The sequence below is a fragment of the Panthera leo genome, chromosome A1, assembly GCF_018350215.1.
Source record: "Panthera leo isolate Ple1 chromosome A1, P.leo_Ple1_pat1.1, whole genome shotgun sequence".
In the NCBI taxonomy this organism is placed as follows: domain Eukaryota; kingdom Metazoa; phylum Chordata; class Mammalia; order Carnivora; family Felidae; genus Panthera; species Panthera leo.
In genome coordinates, this window is record NC_056679.1 from 92,080,540 (window position 1) to 92,099,096 (window position 18,557).

The 18,557-nt window shown below is 51.0% G+C and overlaps 2 protein-coding genes across 4 annotated transcripts in view; one reads left to right on the forward strand and one right to left on the reverse strand.

Moving 5' to 3' along the window:
• Positions 1-10,370, forward strand: part of PHYKPL (5-phosphohydroxy-L-lysine phospho-lyase) — a 35,427-nt gene extending 25,057 nt beyond the window's left edge. For both annotated transcript variants that reach the window (XM_042933073.1, XM_042933065.1), the window contains 4 exons: positions 6,971-7,125; positions 7,515-7,604; positions 9,268-9,398; positions 10,290-10,370. In XM_042933073.1, the coding sequence (XP_042789007.1) occupies positions 6,971-7,125; positions 7,515-7,604; positions 9,268-9,398; positions 10,290-10,339 (426 nt within the window). In that variant the 3' untranslated portion in view covers positions 10,340-10,370. The remainder of the gene's footprint in view (positions 1-6,970; positions 7,126-7,514; positions 7,605-9,267; positions 9,399-10,289) is intronic.
• Positions 10,371-11,181: 811 nt separating this feature from the next.
• Positions 11,182-17,483, reverse strand: HNRNPAB (heterogeneous nuclear ribonucleoprotein A/B). Of its 2 annotated transcripts, XM_042933085.1 has the most exons (8): positions 17,271-17,483; positions 16,957-17,188; positions 16,025-16,193; positions 15,227-15,385; positions 14,893-15,024; positions 12,886-13,003; positions 12,095-12,235; positions 11,182-11,792 (listed from the first exon to the last, which is right to left on the reverse strand). In XM_042933085.1, exons 2-8 carry the CDS (start codon positions 17,163-17,165, stop codon positions 11,722-11,724), a joined length of 999 nt encoding a protein of 332 aa, XP_042789019.1. In that variant the 5' UTR covers positions 17,166-17,188; positions 17,271-17,483; the 3' UTR covers positions 11,182-11,721. The 2 variants fall into 2 exon arrangements, with proteins under 2 accessions (XP_042789019.1, XP_042789028.1); XM_042933094.1 differs by lacking the exon at positions 12,095-12,235 and having other exon boundaries at positions 17,271-17,482.
• Between the last annotated feature and the right edge of the window lie 1,074 nt (positions 17,484-18,557).

The following is an 18,557-nucleotide window of genomic DNA, read 5'->3' on the forward strand; positions in this document are numbered from 1 at the left end:
TATCATCTAGTCTACGTTTATTCCCTCTAGTATATATTTCCTTTTCCTTATTGTATTCTTCAGCTCTGATTGCTTTTTTATTTTCTGTCTCTTGGTTTAAGTTCTCACTGTTTTTATCCATTCTTCTCCCCAAGTTTGGTAAGCATCTTTCTGACCATTACTTTGAACTCTTTATTGGGTATATTGCTATCTTGATTTTATTTAGTTCTTTTTCTCAGGTTTTGTCTTGTTCTTTGATTTAAAACATATTTCTCTGTCTCATTTTGCACGACTGTCTGCGTTTTTTAAATTTTTTTTTAATGTTTTTACTTATTTTTGAGACAGAGAGAGACAGAGCATGAGCAGGGGAGGGGCAGAGAGAGGGGGAGACACAGAATCTGAAGCAGGCTCCAGGCTCTGAGCTGTCAGCACAGAGCCTGACGCGGGGCTCGAACTCACGGAGTGTGAGATGGTGACCTGAGCAGAAGTCGGACGCTCAACCGACTGAGCCACCCAGGTGCCCCTGTCTGCATTTGTTTCTATGTATTAGGTAGTTCAATTACCTCCCTGTCTTGAAGGAGTGGCCTTACATAGATGTCCTGTGGGGCCCAGAAGAGCAATTCCTCCTGGCCACCAGAGCCAGGTGCTCCATGGGTGTTCCCTGTGTAGGCTACGTGCACCCTTGTGTTGTGGCAGGCCTGCACCTCCTGTGGGCACACTGTCAGGTGGAGTTGGCCCCCTGCCTGGCTGGCATTGCTGTAAGCCTGCTAGTGCGAGGCCCCCAGGTGCCCAGGTTCTAGGCTGTTGTTTGTGGGAACTTATTACTAATTTTTTCTTTTTACTTGCTGTAGGTCTTTTCTTTCTTGAGAGAGAGAGAGAGGGAGGGAGCACACACTAGCAGGGGAGGGACAGAGGGAGAGAGAGACTCTTAAAGGAGGCTTCATGCTGAGCGCAGAGCCTGACGCAGGGCTCAATCTCACAACCATCAGATCATGACCTGAGCCAAAATCAAGAGTCAGACACTTAACTGACTGAGCCACCCAGGTCCCCATACTTGCTATATGTCTCTTACATTTTCTGTTTCTTTTAGAGTCGATGTCAGTAGTTTTCATCTTTTAAGAATTTGTGCATTTCATCTCCGCTGTCTAGCTCACTGACATACATTTTTTCATATTCTTCCCTTATAATCCTTTTTGCTTCTTTAAGATTGGTAGTGATGGGTCCTCTCATTCCTAATTTTAGACATTTGAGTATTTATCTTTGGCAGTCTAGTTGAGGTTGGTCAATTTTATTTATCTTCTCAACCAACTTTTGATTTTTTTTTTTCTGTTGTTTTTCTTTATTTCCATGTATTTCCACTCCAATCTTTAGGATTCCCTTCCTTCTGCTTGCTTTTGGTTTTGATTGCTCTTTTTTGTAGTTTCTTAGTGGGGGGGGGGGGGGGAATTAGATTATTCGAGATCTGTTTTCTAACACATGTAATTACAGACATAAATCTTCATGTAATTACTATCACTGCATCCCGTAAATTTTGGCATGTTGTGTTTTGTCATTAACCTGTATTTTTATTTTCTATTTTTTTAATGTTTTAGTTACTTATTTTGAGGGGGGGAGGGGCAGAGAGAGAGGGAGAGAGATAATCCTAAACAGACTCTGATGCAGGCTCCATCTCACAAACCATGGCATTCACATGTATTTTTAAATGCCCTTGTGGGGCGCCTGGGTGGCTCAGTCGGTTGAGCTCCCGACTTCGGCTCAGGTCCTGATCTCACGGTGCATGAGTTCGAGCCCCATGTTGGGCTCTGTGCTGACAGTTCGGAGCCTGGAGCCTGCTTCGGATTCTGTGTGTGCCTCTCTGCACCTCCCCCACTCGCTCGCTCTCTCAAAAATAAACATTAAAAAAAATTTTTTAAGGGTCCGTGTGACTTTGACCTATTGATGCACTTGAGAAGACTGTTTATTCCGCTCTGTATGCGTCTGTTAGGTCTAGTTGGCTTATAGTGATGTTCACATCTTGTTTCCATGTTGATCTTCTGTGGGGGTTCTCTCAATGACTGAAAATGAGAGACTGAACTCTCCAGTTGTCACTGAGTTGTAGATTTCTCCTTTCAGTTCTGTCAGTGCTTACTTTGTGTATTTTGGGGCTCTGTTTTTAAGTATAAATGTGTTTGTAATGGTCACGTCCTTTGGATAGATGGACTCTTTTGGCATAAGAAACTACTTGTCAGTGTTGCTAAGAACAATTTTGATCTGCAAGTCTTTTACTTCTATTAGTACAGCTCCTCCAGCTCTTCTGCTGTTTACATAGTGTGCCATCTCCACGCTTTTGCTTTCAACCCACTTGTTGTCTTTACCAGTGCTCTTTATTTCTTCATGTGAATTTGAGTTACTATCTGATCACTTTTCATCTCAGCCTGAAAAAACACCATTAGTATTTTTTGTAAAGTAGATCTGCTAGTGACACATTTTTTCAGTATTTATCTGGAATTGTCTTCGTTCCCCCTTTCATTTTTATTTATTTTTTAAACATGCAGTTTCTCTAACACACAGTTTTTAATTTTTTAAATTTTCTTTAATGTTTATATATGTATTTTGAGAGAGAGCACACAAGCAGGGGAGGGGCAGAGAGAAAGGGAGAGGGAGGATCCCAAGCAGGCTCCACACTGTCAGTACACAGCCAGACACGGGGCTCAATCTCACAAACCGTGAGATCGTGACCTGAGCTGAAATCTAGAGTCAGATGCTTATCCAACTGGGGTGCCCTAATCTTTTTCTTTCATTACTTGCAATATGTCACCCCACTGCCCCCGCCCTTTGTGGTTTCTGATGAGGAATCAGCTGTTAATCTTGTTGAGGATCTCTTGCATATGGTGAGTCATTTCTCTCTTGCTGATTTCAGTATTCTTTTTTTAATTGAGCTATAATTGGCATATGGTATTATATTAGATTCATACAACATGATTCAATTATCTGTATTCTGAAGTGACCACAAGTCCAGTTAGCATCCATCACCACACAGGTATGTTTTTTTCCCCATAAGAACTTTTAAGATCTACTCTCTTAGCAGCTTTCAAATATATGATACGGCATCATTAACTACAGTCACCATGCTGCACATTACATCCCCATGATGTAGTCATTTTATAACTAGAAATTTGTCCCCTTTTGACCACCTTCACCCATTTCTCCTACTTTCCTTGTCCTTGTGTCTCTTTCCCTCTCTCCTCTTCTCCTTCTGGGACTCCCATTTGCAAATACTGGTTTGCGTCATTGTGTCCCACAGGTTGCTGAAACTCTGTTCACGGTTTCATTCTGGTTTTCACACAGGACTATCTCAATTGACAGATCTTCAAATCTGCTGATTCCTTCACCTCTTTGCCCAAATCTACTGTTGAGCCTCTCTGGTGAATTTTTCGTTAGTTACTGTGCTTTTCAACTCCAGAATTCCCATTTAGTTCTTTTTTGAAATTTCTGTCTCTTGGGGCACCTGGGTGGCTCAGTCAGTTGAGCACCTGACTTTGGCTCAGGTCCTGATCTCACAGTGCATGAGTTCCAGCCCCGCATTGGGCTCTCTGCTGTCAGTGTGGAACCCGGTTTGGATCCTCTTTCTCCCTCTCTCTCTGCCCCTCCCCTGCTTGCACTCTCTCTCTCTCAAAAAATAAACATTAAAAAACAATTTGTCAGGGGCGCCTAGGTGGCTCAGTCGGTTGGGCAGCCGACTTCAGCTCAGGTCATGATCTTGTGCGGTCCGTGAGTTCGAGCCCCGCGTCAGGCTCTGTGCTGACAGCTCAGAGCCTGGAGCCTGTTTCAGATTCTGTGTCTCCCTCTCTCTGACCCTCCCCCGTTCATGCTCTGTCTCTGTCTCAAAAATAAATAAACGTTAAAAAAAAAATTTTTTAAAAACTTTGTCTCTTTAATGATATTCTGTATTTGGTGAGACGTCATTTTCATGCTTTGCTTTTTTAGTTCCTGCAGTATGGTTTCAACTTTTAACATACATGCATAACACCTGATTTAAAAGGTTTGTCTAGCGGCACCTGGGTGGCTCAGTCGGTTAAGCATCTGACTTCGGCACAGGTACTGATCTCACGGCTTGTGGGTTCAAGCCCAGCATCAGGTTCTGTGCTGACAGCTCAGAGCCTGGAGCCTGCTTCAGATTCTGTCTCTGTCTCTCTCTGCCCCTCCCCAGTTTGTGCTCGTTCTCTCGCTCTCTCTCTCTCAAATATAAACATCAAAAAATAATAAAGTAAATTAAAATTAAAGTTAAAAACATATATGTTTGTCTAGGAAGGCCACCATCTTGGCTTCCCCAGGGACAGTTTCTATTGATTGTTCCTCACCCCCATGTAGGAATCCTGCTTTCTTCTTTCCTTGCAGGTTTCATAATTTTCTTCTGAAAACTGGACAATAATCCACCAACTTTGGAAATCACTTTCCCTCCTTATAATTTGGTATTTTTTATTACTGTCTGTGTAATGCCTTTTCCGAACTAAGTCTGTGAAGTTTGTATTCTGTGTCACACATGATCTCTTTAGTCTTTGCTTGGGTGGCTTAGTGATCATCTAATGATTGGACAGATATCTTAAATATCTCTCAGCCTTTGACAGATGGTTCTGCATGTGTTAGGGCAGGACTTCAACACTCAGCCATGCAGCCTACAACTGTCTCAGCCTTCACTTCCTCCTTCTGCAGGGCCTCAAGATAGCCAGTGGTGAGAGCTTAGAGCTTTTCAGGTCTTTCCTGAAAAGGCAATGGCACAGGGCATGAGTATATCCCTATGCGTATGCATGACCTTCTAGATTCTCCAGGACTATGTCAGAACTTGTTCATTTTTTTTTTTTTTTAAATGTTTATTTTGAGGGGCGCCTGGGTGGCTCAGTCGGTTAAGCGTCCGACTTCAGCTCAGGTCACGATCTCACAGTTCGTGAGTTCGAGCCCCGCGTCGGGCTCTGGGCTGATGGCTCAGAGCCTGGAGCCTGCTTCCAATTCTGTGTCTCCCTCTCTCTCTGACCCTCCCCCATTTATGCTCTGTCTCTGTCTCAAAAATAAATAAACGTTAAATAAAATGAAATAAAATGAGATGAAATGAAATAAATGTTTATTTTGAGAGAGCACGTGCACGTGTGTGCGCATGTGGGGTATGGACAGAGAAAGAATCCCAAGCAGGCTCTGCGCTGTTAGCACAGAGCCCGACACGGAGTTCCATCTCACAAACCGTGGGATCCTGACCTGAGCCACAATCAGTCGGAGACTTAACCACTCAGGCGCCCCTTGTTCATCTTCTGTTGCTCTTCTGGAATGATCTTGGGACCACAGGTCAACCTGTCTATTGTGCCAGTTCAGCATCTTGGCCAGGTCATGGTTCCAAACAAAAGATGCTATAATACATACACTCCACCTTTTAACAAGTTCATGGTTAATAATACTATACAGTAAGTAGCCTTGGTCCATCCCCTGTGTCCGTTCCACACATAATTTGTTTTGGACGGATTAGAAATCCGCCTCATGGCAGACTCACCTAGGAAGCTTCTTATGCGCTCAAGCATGGGGCTCTGCTCACAGATTTTGAAGATGATCTAGCAAGACACCATTACACACCCATTAGAAAAAAATTCCAAGCCTTTTTGAGGATGGGAGCGCCTGGAATTTTGTAGACAAATGATGGGAATGTGATAGGACAACTACTTCGGAAGAGTCTTAACAGTTTTTTTTATAAAGCTCAACACACATTGATCGTACAACCCAGCAGCTCCACTCCTAAGAGAAATGAGAACATACGTTTGCACGAAGCCTTGTTAGAAATGTTCTCAATGGTTTTATTCGTAATAGCCAAAATCAAAAAATAATGCAAGGGGCCATTAACTGGAGATTGCACAGACAAATGGCAACATCCATATCGTGGAATACTAGCACCAATAAAATGAACAAACTACTGATCCACACAAGACAGGAAATTTTCAAAACCATGTTGTGCAGAAGCGGCCAGGCACAGAAGGGAACATCCTCTGCGATTTCATTCATACGACATTCTGGAAAAGGCAAAACTGTACTGACAGCAAGTGGTTGCCTGGGCCAGTAGTGGAGGGACACAAGGAACTTTCAGGGGGTGATGGAAACGTTTGGTATCTGCGTTGTGGTGGAGGCTCCACAGGTCTATATACTTGTCAAATTGCACTGAACTATATACAGTGGAAATATATGCGGTTTGTTGTATATACACTATAGCTCAATAGTTTTCTTTTTAAGTATGTTTAAAAAAAAAAAAATAGTCTGCAAGAGACCACCTTACTCCTAACTTTCTGTAACACAGGTCCCCACTCAGACATCTGCAAAGCCAGGCAGAGGAAGAGAGTCCAAGCAGTCAGGGTGCCCGAAGGGGACAGCCAGTTCCTGTGTAGACAGGCCAGGTTTAAGTCAAGAATACATATTTACCATTAGCACCTAATTCAAAGCTTTTGATGCCATGCAAGCCACACACAAATCCTCAGGCCACATGTGGCTTACAGTCCGCTGACTTATGGTCTGCACCCTAAAATCTGTCAAACAACAGAGCACTGAGCCAAATGACAGAGTGGCTTTTCCTGGGTGTGGCTCCAGCATGGTGCTCTTGACCCTCTCTGAAGGAGGTGATGGGAACGAGTCCAATGCTCTGGGTCTGGCCCTGACCTGGGAGATGGGGCCCTAAAGCCTCTTGACAAAAACCAGCTCTGTGGGAATGACCACTCCTCTCCTCTGATTCTGCCTCTTGGGGCTCCTCCTGTACCCCTGAGGGTGCCTTACCTGAGTTACAGTCACATCAGCACCTGGAAAGGCAGGACAGCCCACGGGGGCTTCAGGAGAACCCCATTTGCCCGAGTCCCCTTAATTCTGAGGGGTTCGGGCCTGTGCTCGTCGCTGCCCTTGGAGCGTGGGTGGCAGTTCTGCCCTCATGCTCCCTGAGGCACAGCCCACTTTCCTGAGCATCTGACACGCCCTTTGTGCCCCGGCTCAGTTTGGAGGCAGCCCGGTGTCCTGTGCCGTGGGCCTGGCCGTCCTGGACGTCCTAGAGAAGGAACAGCTGCAGGCCCATGCCGCCTCCGTGGGCAGCTTCCTGATGGAGCTCCTCAGACAGCAGAAAGCCAAACATCCCATCATTGGGGACGTCAGGTGAGGCTCAGGGCAGCTGCTAGGGGCCAAGTGGGGGGGGGGGGTTCTTATATCACCTAACCACCCGGGTCGGGGTTGGGGGGCGGGATTTTTCTCTCTGCTCCACAGAACTAAAGCACTGAGAGGTGCTCTTGTCCAGAATGGCGCTTCTAGGGAAGGGAAAACCAGGATCAAACTAGGCTCAGACCCCCAACCTTTCCTCTGTTACCCCTGGGGTCCCTCCCATCAGTTACTTCCTAGAACTGGGTCACCACCCTCTGAGAGTCCCTACAGCACTTAGCCTCCCCAAGAGGCCGAGGAACAGCCCCAGAGCTGACAGGGGCTTGGCTGAGGCCCAGGACCGTGGTCCCTTGGGCCTGGCCTCCTAAGACATTGTCTTTCTGCTCCAGGGGCACTGGGCTCTTCATTGGTGTGGACCTGATCAAAGACGAGGCAACCAGGACACCAGCAACTGAAGAGGCCAATTACGTGGTGTCCAGGTATTTTTTCTTCAGACAAGTTACCTTTGCAGCGTCTAAGGCCCTGACCAAGAGCCTCCCTCTCACTTCTGTTGTCACCGTGTTCCCAGGCACGGAGTGGGCATCTGGGCCTGAGCAGGGTATGGGCCACCCATCTGTGCGCCCCCTGGCTCTCCAGCCAGGGAAAGCAGCTGCATCAGCTCTGTGGCCCATGTGTGGCTGCAAAAGCTTCAGATGGGTGCAGGCCATTCCCAGCCTAGAATGCCAAAGCCACGGGACCCAAAAGCCACACTTCTCAGACCTGGGCTGCTGGAGGGGAAGAAGCTTCTCCAGAGCCACATCAGGTACTGAGGCAGAAGCAGACTCAAGGCTCCCTGTCCCCCAGAGCAGTGTGTTTGAGATGGACAGGTGCAAGGCATCTGGGTGACCGAGCATCTCCGGACTCCCAAGTCCCCCACCCCAGCCCATCTGCATGTTCCTGCACTTGATCCCATCCAGGACCTGAGCCTCAGTACCCGAGCCTTGGGACCCTTCCCCTTGTTACTCCCTTTCTATCACCCTTCCCTACTCCTACCCCTTTCCCCCACCTTGAGAAACCCTTCTGGTGTGTCCCTATTCAGTGTGAAATGCGCATCGTTCGATTTTGATAACCCACGAACAGTAATGATGTAAAAATGTTCTCCTCCTCCAGATTTTGAGACTGACCCCTTTTTTGGGGGGTCCCGGCCCCGCCTCCTCTGCTGGTTGGGCACACCCACCAGTTCACCCACCACACCTCCTCTTCCCCCTCCCCCCTACGGAGCCTCAGAACCCAGAAGCTGTGGAAGGAGGGAGCCAGACCTGGAGCCAGGCCTGACTTCTTCCACCTCACGCAAGTTCTCCAGTTCAGGGAGAAAACTTGAACCAGGGGCAGGTGTTATACCCACAGTTGGCCTGCTTGTAGGTGGCACGGCCAGATGTGAAGTATGGACCTTGTTCTTTCTAGTACAACCATAGTCCATGCCAGGAAGAACGTATGGAAGAAAGGAGCCAGAAGGCAGACTGAGGACACAGTCTGTTCCTGGCAAGACTTGAAAATAACAAAAGGAATAAAAAAAAGAATGGAAGTGGGGGTCAGAGAGAATGTGAAATAACCATCAGGTCAGTCTCCTTTCTGGCCATATCACCTTCCTAGTTTAAAAGCTGTACGTGTGAGATATGAAAGTTCTTAGAAACTGGTAAAACTAAGGGTGAAGTCATCTCCCTAAAAAGAAATGGAAAATTAAAACTGCATAGTCCTCTGGGATTTCAAGATTACTTACGGGAAGAAAACAGAAACAAGGCTGGCAGGGAAATTACGCAGCCAGGTAAGGGAGTATGTCGGGTTCACTGTACCAGTAACACCAGTAAGTGCAAGGATCCTTGCTGTCTACATCGTAGCTGTGGTAGTCTTGGCTTAGACAGGAACTCCGGGACGGACAAGGTGAGGCCCCTAACCTGGGTGGGGGAGGCAGCAGACTCAGGAATAGGTGCAGGGCACCCTAGGTAGGAGCTGTTCATGCTGGGCTACAAAGGGTGGGCAGGTAGGTGTTTGGGAAGAGGCAGCCAGTCCTGTGTCCTGGTGGGAACCCACCTGTGGTGGGGCTCCAAGGGTAGTGTGGCTGGATCCGGGGCCAGAAGGCTCTGCTATATCCTTTCCTCACAGGATGAAGGAGAACTACATTTTGCTGAGCACTGATGGCCCAGGGAGGAACGTCCTCAAGTTTAAACCCCCGATGTGCTTCAGTGTGGACAATGCACGACATGTGGTGGCCAAGATGGATGCCATCCTGACAAGTAAGCTGGGAGCCCAAGGAGGGTCTCTAGAGCTCAACCTGCAGCCAATAGCCAGAACATTCCAGCCTGCCCAGGAAAGGGGTTCAACAGCAAGCCAGGAGTCTTTGAAGAGACGGAGGGAACAAGGAGCTGAGGTGTGGAGGGGTCCCGGGGACCCAAGCCACCCCTTTCCCTGGCTGTGCCTAGAGGGCCTTCCTGAGCACCAAGTAGGCAGGAACTGGGGCACTCACCATCCTGCCAGGGTGGCACTCATGCAGACACGGGACAAGCTAACTACAACAGAAAACCCCACCATGGATCAGTAAAACCATGGAAAGGTAGATGGCAGGAACTTCGTGCCTTACTTGAAGGCTAGGGGACCCTCAGCTGCAGAGCTATTGGAATGAGATTTGTAGCCAGGACTGATTAAATGCAAAAGGAGATTCCTCTCCACATTCCCAATCCCACAGGAACATCAAGGTCAGTCCAGGGTGTCCCCTAAGTGCACTTACAAAGCATTCTAGAATGCACTAAGGCAGTGCTGCGTGTGTAGGGCTGGGAGAAGCAGGAGTGGGCAAAGTAGGCAAGATCCCATCTCCTGGTAGACATGAAAGCAGCCCCGCAGGTGGCCCCTCACCTGCCCCAGCAGACACAACTGGAGGTGGTGTGGGACCCGCCATAGGGAGTGTATTCGTGGGGAGCCCAGGGGAGGAGAGGCTGACTAGCTAGCTTAGCTTTTGTGTGCAGGGGGCGCTGCAGTTGAGCCTGAAGTCTCAGGAAACATGGCTTGGTGGCCCATGCACATGGGGCAAGGGGCCAGACAGGCTGGTGGGCTCGATGTCCAGAATATCAACCAAGCTTGGACACTAGAGAAAGGTTAACTTGTTTGGGTGCCTTTGTGATGTTTTTCAGACATGGAAGAAAAGGTGAGAAGTTGTGAGACACTGCGGCTCCAGCCCTGAGGCAGCCCTGTGGAGTGGTGTTCTTCTCTGGGTGAGTGGGCCTTGCTTCTCGAGACCCAACCTTGGTTCCTTGCCATCAGCAGTGGCTCCTTCACTCAGAAAGCCAAAGCTTTCTCGTAACATTTTGTTCCAAGTGATGTTCCCTTCCCCCAGATAGGCTTCAAACAATGGGCCCTTTCCAGACCTGCCAGAAAAATCTCTAATAGTTGCATTTGATAGCGGACATGAGAAAGCAAGAGTAGCACTTTCCTCCTAGAAGTAGCCAGTTCCTTCTAGAAGTGATGGAAAACAAAATTCTTTTTTTACCAGGCTTCATCCATCTAGGGCCCTAGCCCACTGCCGCCTATTGCAGCCAGCTAGTCTCAGGCCTTAACAACCAGCCTCGGGGCGTCCCAATCCAGGCAGCAGACAGGCTCTGCCAGGGCAGAGTGGGCTGTACTACACCACCCAGGAGGGGCCCCTCGTGTCCAAATTGAGCCGGCTCCTAGAACACTGCCTTGGTCTACGGGACCATACTGTCCTCATTGGGAGACGGGATCCGATTTCCATTGGCAGGGTAAGGAGAGATGTCTGAAGGTGCCCCAACGTCCTGCTGCGCTGGGGCATCCTTCACTGTACCACCTTCACCCCCTTGAACAGCTGTCTTCACTCTGAACTTTTTTCTAGAAGGGCAGGGCCAGATCATTAAAAGCAACTTAGTAGCAGTACCCTGTGGCTGACAGGCTATGGCCATGCCGGACAGGACTGCTGTTAGGTCACGGAGGGTACTGGAGCTTCGAAGGCTCAGGAGCACCTGGCCCTTCCCCGCTCTCCTCCACAGCACACCCCACACTCACCCAGGCTTTGGGGGTTTTTAAATTTTTATTTCAAAAGCTTGGATAGCTTCAATATCCAGGTCGTGGCAAAATCAGGACACGTGTAAAATACCTTACAATACATTAGATTCCCAAAAGGTACCAAAAAGTACAGTAAAATTAACACTTCCATTAACAGGAAATGTATGACACAAATAATATAAAATTAAAAGGTGAAAAAAAGGTGACACTGGTTTCCTAAGATACAGTTTACTCTTTACAACCAGGGTCCACAGGTCCAGGCTGCAGAGCGGCAGCAGGAAGCAGACCCTCCAATCTGGCTCTGGGTAACCCGGGAATAAAATCAGCCCATAATGCCGCTCTGGCCTCAGAGACCCCACACGCTGCCTACAACAACTAGAGCTCTGGAAGTAGTCAACAGGAGAGTGATTTCCAGGGGGGAAATTTTAAATAAGATGCACATGGGACAGGCCATAGAAAGTATGCCAAGTTAAATTTGGTACATAATTGTGTTCACTCAATATCCAAACAAAGCGTGTGCGATCGGTCGGGCATCCTGCCGAAGCCTCAGTACGGCTTGTAGTTATTCTGATGGCCACCGCGTCGCTGGCTCTTCCCGTAATTTGTACTACCCTGACCTAGGGACAAGAACAACAACGATAGCAGCTACGACTTACTGAGCGTTTACCCCTGTGCCAGGCGCTTGACATGCATCCTCGCCGGAGCCTACAGCCCCGTCCGGCAGGGGGCTGTCCGTGCCCCACCTTCCTGAGGCCCAGAAGCTCAAGAGCTCAAAACCGGGGAGCTCTAAGTGGCCGAGCCGGACCACACACAGCCCAGCCTGTCCGACTCCAAAGCCCCTGCTGCCAGTGGCCCCTGAGCTGTCTGTCCTGCCTCCCAGGGTGGGTGAGCGGACGGGGCCTCCCTCTCTCCTACTTACTGTAGTCGTAGCCGGGGCCGTAGCCGTAATAGCCATAGGGCGAGTAGTCGTAGCCGCCATAGCCGGGCCCGTAGCCCTGCTGGTAGCCGTAGCCCTGGTTCCAGTAGTTGCCGTAGCCCTGATTCCAACTCTGACTCTGACCTGTGGGGGGAGCGGGCACAGGGGCCCGTGGACCATTTAGCACACGCAGGAGCTAGGATGGAGGAAATCCTGCCCTTTGGGTGGCGGGGCTGCTAATGGCAACTCGGGAGATAGAAGCCAAGGGACTGCCGTCCCAGTGTGGAGGGCCCCAGGCCCGGCCCTGCATCTGTGACCCGAGCCTGTGAGCTGCAGGCCGGGATAGGACTGAACACTGACTTCACTCAGGGCAAAAGAGACAGGAGCTCACTCTCGCTCGATCTCCCTCTCCTCACCCCCACCCTCCCCGGCAGCTCGGCCTTAAAAAGGATGAAGTTCAGGCTTTGGAGTCAGAGGGGCCTGGACAGAAGGAGGTAAAGCGCCTGGCACAGCCCTGCCCTACCTTCTGCCCGCCCGCCCACGGGTGTACCAAGACTCGGGACAGCCGTGGAGACAAGCGCACCCTGTGCCCCCCACCCCTCCAAATGCAACGCAATCGCCCCTCTGCCCTGGGACCCCAGGCCATGAGAAAGCCAGGCTCTTCCATTCCAAGCAGCAGCAGAGCCGATGTGACTCGCCCCGGCGCACCATGCCCCAGAAGCCAGGGTGAGCCCTGAGATAGGCACGGAAGCTCCACACAGGCAGGGACCCTTCTTCATCCAGGTTCCACTCACCTCCGCTTCCGCCACCACCGCCACTGCCTCGGTTCCCTCGGTTGCGGTTCCCGCGGCCCCCAGAGCCATACTGCTGCTGCTGATACACCTCTTTGGGCTGGGCCACCTTGATTTCACACTGAAAGCAGAGAAGACAATGGGTCAGACCACCATGACAAACTCCGGGCAGGGACTGTGGACAAAGACCTTTGCTGACAAACATTCAGATAGCCACCTGCGACCACCTGCCCCAAAACAAAATATGCTCAAGTTGGAAGCCACGTGTAGGCTAGAAACTCTCAGGACCACAACTAAAATCTAGATAGACCAGAACTTACTAGGGTCTTTTTGGCTGAAACCTTTCCCCAGAGAACTTACTGGGGATGACAGATACAACCCCAGGCCTGCTGATGGCTGCTCAGGGGCAGCTCTGTGTCTAACTGGGAGGATGGACAGCGAGGCCAATGCCAACCCAGTGTAGCAAGATCCCACATCAAGGGTCAAGTCTGATGCCAGCCTGGTCCTACTGGGCAAGGGGGATGAGAGGTGGCTTCCCAAATAAGAAGCCTTATAGGAGAAACAAAAAAAAAAAAACAAAAAAAAAAAACACCTTTCTCAATCTTTTTTTCCTTACAGAAGAAAGGAAGCATCCCACTCAAATACACTGAGGTGGTGACCTTCAGCTTGGAGGACGAAAACCACTGAAGCTCAGGACAAGGCTTCCCTGAGGCCCTACGGCTCCACCCCCACCTTCCCCCAACCACTGGCCTATTGTCAAGAAGGGCCAGGAATCTGTGTCCCCTTAGGACGCAAAGAATCCTTTTTTTTGCTCAAAAATTTGCCCACTGTGTGTGCTATGAGAGTCCAGGACCTCCTAGTGCTCCTAATTAAATCAGGAGTTTACTTTTTAAAGAAAGTACCTGGGCACATATACCTCCCTAATTAGGACCAAGAAAAAAAAAAAACATATAATGTGTCACCATACAAGCATACTCTCCCTCAAAACTCAAAAAAATTGACAAGCTACCCCCTCAAATGATGCCATCTGATGTCTTCTGTTGAATTAAAATGCCAAATACATTTATTTCAAAACCCACTACCAGTTATAATTTACTACCTTACAGACACTTCCTGTCCAGTTCACAATTAAGACACATAAAAAAAAGACCTCTGTCATTCATTGTCCACCGGAGGAACAATGAATGAGCGAGCTCTTACCCAACGGCTCCTAGGATTCAACATCATTTAAGGGCCCAATCCTGAATCCAGTCTAACTTCCCAGCCAAGATTAAGACTTCCAGAAGCCCCACCCGACCAGTCCCACCTTATCTGGCTGCTCCTGTGGCTCAGGGCCTGCCACACCCAGCCACAGCAGGCCACACCCTCAACTGCCTCCTAAGCCACCTGGAGAATACCTGAGACAAACTACCTCTGGCCTGACCAGAGTTCAGAGGAAAGGGTTGCAGTTCTCCCTGCACAGCACTGAGCTGGTTTAAGGTAAAACTGGCCATGGTTGCCAGCTCACTGAAACCCTGGGAGCTTTGGAAAGAATCTTCACCTGGGGTGGGAGTTCACTAAACCAGCATCCAAAGGGGGTGGAAGTGAACAAAGATCTGTTTGTGGCGAGACAGGAGATAATAAGCTCCAGAGCAAGAAAAGACTTCAGAGGGAACTGCTAGATGACAGAAGTTCTAGAATCTTCTGAGACCTTAACTACAGGCCCTATTCGCCTCAGACTACTCAGAACACCTTGACGTCTAGCTTTCAATCAGAAATCAAAGGGGCTACTCAACACCCTCTACCCCACAGAAACCACCCTTTCTCCTTCCTCCCACACATCCTGTGTTTCTGCCAATTCTACCGACCTAGGAACCCCCTGAAGGGCAGGACCATCTGCCCCAATCAGGAAAGCAGACGCTACAGAAAAACAGTCGGGTCAGACTGCCCTAGAGAGTCCACCTCCTAACCCACACCTGTAAAAGCCAATTCGCCACCAGGTGGCCAGATACAGAGCTCGTGACACCTTACCTTACTTCCACTGATGGTGTGGAACTTTTTCTCCAGAACCTTCTTCACAGGTTCCTCTTCTTTGAAGGTGATGAAAACAAAGCCTCGTCTTTTGTTCGTTTTTGGATCCATTGGAAGCTCAATGGCCTCAATCTGTAAACATACACAAAGCTCAGAACCAACGCCTCTTCCCACCCCAGGACCCATAGGGAACTCCCAGGAGAAAAGACCCACAAAGGCCAGAATGAACAAGAAGCCTTGCTGAGGACGGCTAGAGCCAGCCAAGGCTGCTAAGAACCAGGAAGACCACAACCTCAGGGCAACCAGCAGACAGCTCCCTGAGTGACACACTCACCTCCCCAAACTCGCCAAAGTATTCTCTGATCTTCTCCTCAGTGGCTTCAGGATTCAGACCCCCCACAAAAATTTTCTTTACCGGGTCCTTCTTCATGGCCATTGCCTTTTTGGGGTCAATGACACGGCCATCCAGTCTGTGTTCCTTCTGGTCTAGGACCTGTCCCAACAGAAGGACATTAGGTTCTAACTCAGCAGCATGACCCTGAACAAGGCCCTTCTCTTTGAGACACAAAGACCCCAACACTGGTACACAGAATGTGTATGTCCCCTCCAAACTCTACCCCGAACCTGACTTACCAACTCAACTTCTCCAAACTTCAAGTATAGCTACCCCCCCAATCACCTTCCCTGCCCAGTCTCGGTGTAAAGCCGGTCTCTTTCAGGAGTAAAGCAGCAGTGTCTAGAGTATAGGTTGGAATCCACCCCTTTCTAGCTGTGTGAGCTCTTCTACTTAAACCTGAGTCTGTTTTCTGCAAATTGGGCCTAAAATAATGCCTTATTTCATAGCAACCCTGGACTGTTTTCTAATCCCCACAATAAAGCATCTGCTTCAGCAATGCCCAGAGTAGGCATAAAAACATAATAAACACCAGCTATAATCTTCCTGGACCACTCTAGTCCATACCCATCGCTCTACCTAATCTGCATTTTTAATTCCTTCAAAAACAAGAAAGTTCCTCACCTCTGCTGTTGCCAAAGCCCTCAACCACTTACAGCACACACAAACTAATCACACTCTAAGAATGATATCCTCTTAGATACACTTAAGAGCGCTGACATCAAATACCCAGCTTACCTTCTCCACACTGGCTGCATCTTTGAAGAGGATAAACCCAAACCCTCTTGACCGGCCAGTGTTTGGGTCCATTTTTATTGTACAGTCAACGACCTCTCCAAATTTGGTAAAATAATCCTTTAGGTCCTTTTTGCTGGTATCCCAGCTCAGGCCACCAACGAACATTTTTCTGAAATGGTAAAGACACGTGCCAACAAGTCTTACAAGAAGCCTTGTGATTTTAGAAGGGCTGGCCCTGACAGAACCTTCACTGTAAGGGTTATAAACAAGGTGGCCATCCGGTCAAAGGTGTACCCTTAATGTCCCCAAGGGAGGGTACTACCCTTGGAATGTACTAACAAATCTTCACTACCCTCCCAAACAACCTTGACCCTAACGGAGCAGCCCCAGACTGGGCAAAGAAGAGCACTCTTAGCCTGGGCTAGAAGCCCCCGGGACACTCATAACTGGAAGTCTTTTGACTACCAAGCAAGTACCAAAATGCTGCCGTCCCTGCCCGTCCTCCCCACCCTCGAGAACTCGCCCTCAAGGAACTCGAGGCTTCCGGGGGCCGGAGACCGCGTTCAGACCGTGACTCCGCCCTCCGCGGGGTGGGGGAGGGAGGCCGCCGCCGGGGCGCGCGCCAACTCCGCCCACGCAGCCCCGCGGAGCCCGAGGCCGCCTTGGCCCCGGGTCCGAGGGCACTATCCCCCCCGCCTTCGGGCCGCCCGCCCCCGGCCCCGCGCGAGCGGCCCCGGGGCGGCGCCAAAGTCGACCCAACAAACTCCTGCAAACTCCGGCGCGAGCGGCGGCGCGGCGGGCGCAGCGGGGCCGGGCGGCGGGCCGCGAGCAGGCCCCGGCCTCCCGCCCGCCCCTCCCCCCGCCGCGTGGCGCCAACAAAAGGCGGCCCCGGAACAAAGGCGGCGCCCCGGTCGGCCCGCGGCCGCACCTACCCCGCGTCCTCCTCGTTCTTGCTGGCGTTGATCTGGTCGCCCTCGGCGCCGTTCTGGTTGCCGGCCGGGGGCGCCGCGCTCCCGCCTCCGGCGCCCGCCGCGGCCCCGGTGCCCGCCCCCGCCGGCGACTCGCCTTCGGGGGCGGCCTCGTGTCCGTTCTCGGTGGCGCCCGTGGTCTCCATGGGCTGCTCCTCACCCGCTTCCGACATGCTAGGCCGGGGCGCGGCGGCTCCTGCAACGAGCGACCACGGCGCGTCAGGGCCGCGCGGCTCCCACCCAGCTCCCGCCCGCCGCCCGCGGGCCCGGCCGCTCACCTCGCGCCGATGACGCCGCGGGGCCCGCTCGTCCCCACCCGCAGGGAAGGCGCCGCGGGCTCGGCCGCGCTCACGCCCGCGCTGCCGGGCCTCGCCTCCGTCCGCCGACGGAGCTGCCGCGACCTCGCGTCCCCCTCCTCCGCCGCGCCGCAAGGAGATCACCGATCAACACAGCTCGCTCGGGCCCGCGCGGTGCCGCCGCCTGACAATGCCGACTCGTGGCGCTCTTTATAATGCCGGGGCCGGGCCCACCTCGCAACAAGGCGCATGTTCATTGGCTACGCCAGCCCGTCACTCAACCCCGCGCCGGCGTCCCATTGGCCTCAGCGGCGCGCGCACGCTAAATCCGGGCGGGCTTTTGTCCTCATTTTAGAACCCGCGCGAGCCAGGGCCTTGCGGAGGGTTGCCGCGGCGGAGCGGGAGCACTGTCTTGTCCCGAGCGAACGGCCGCGCGAGCCCAGTGGCCGAGGGGCCCGAGACGGTCTCTTCTCTGTGAGGCTGCAGTCTCTTGCCCCGATGCGCCCCATCCCAGCACGGTAGCTTCGGCCACTCTTATTTTCCCAAAAGAGGAAACTGGTCTCTAGGAAGTCTCGCAACCCAAGGTCGCTTGGCTGGAAGTGGCAGAACTCGGGCTGCCGAGATGGGCCGCCCAGGGTTCCCCGAAGGCCTTCCGCCAGGGCTCGAAGGGATTGGGACGCAACTCGCCCTCCCCTTTGACCTTGGTGCCCTCACAGTCCCTTGCTCCCGCCCTTTCTGCCGCTTCCCCCAGTAGCAGAAGCGGACAGGGGGTGGAGCCCGCCGAGCGTCTGGTGCCAGTGGTGTTCGGGCAGGCAGGATGTGGCGGGAGAAACGTTGGGACCATGGTCTTCTCCATTCTTATGTCGTCCGGCAGCACCTAGACGATAAGCGTTGTTTTTTATACTTTGTATTAAAATTTTTCACTTAGGTTAGTTCATTTATTTCTGCTGAAAAATTTTTTTTAAAGTTATTTTGACAGCGAGCGAGCACAAGAAGGGGATGGACAGAAAGAGAGAGGGAGAGAGAATCCCAAGCAGGCTTCACGCTGTCAGCACAGAGCCCAAAGCCAGGCTTGAACTCACCAACCCTGTGATCATGACCTTTGCCAAAATCCGAAGTCGGATGCTCGACCAACTGAGCCACTGAGGTGCCCCTGAAATTTATTTTTAAGAGAAATATACCACTTCCCTGAAATCAGGAAGTTGGAAGCCGGGAGGGATGGTTCTCTTTTTCCAATATACAAAACCCCTTAATTGGATATTCTTGACC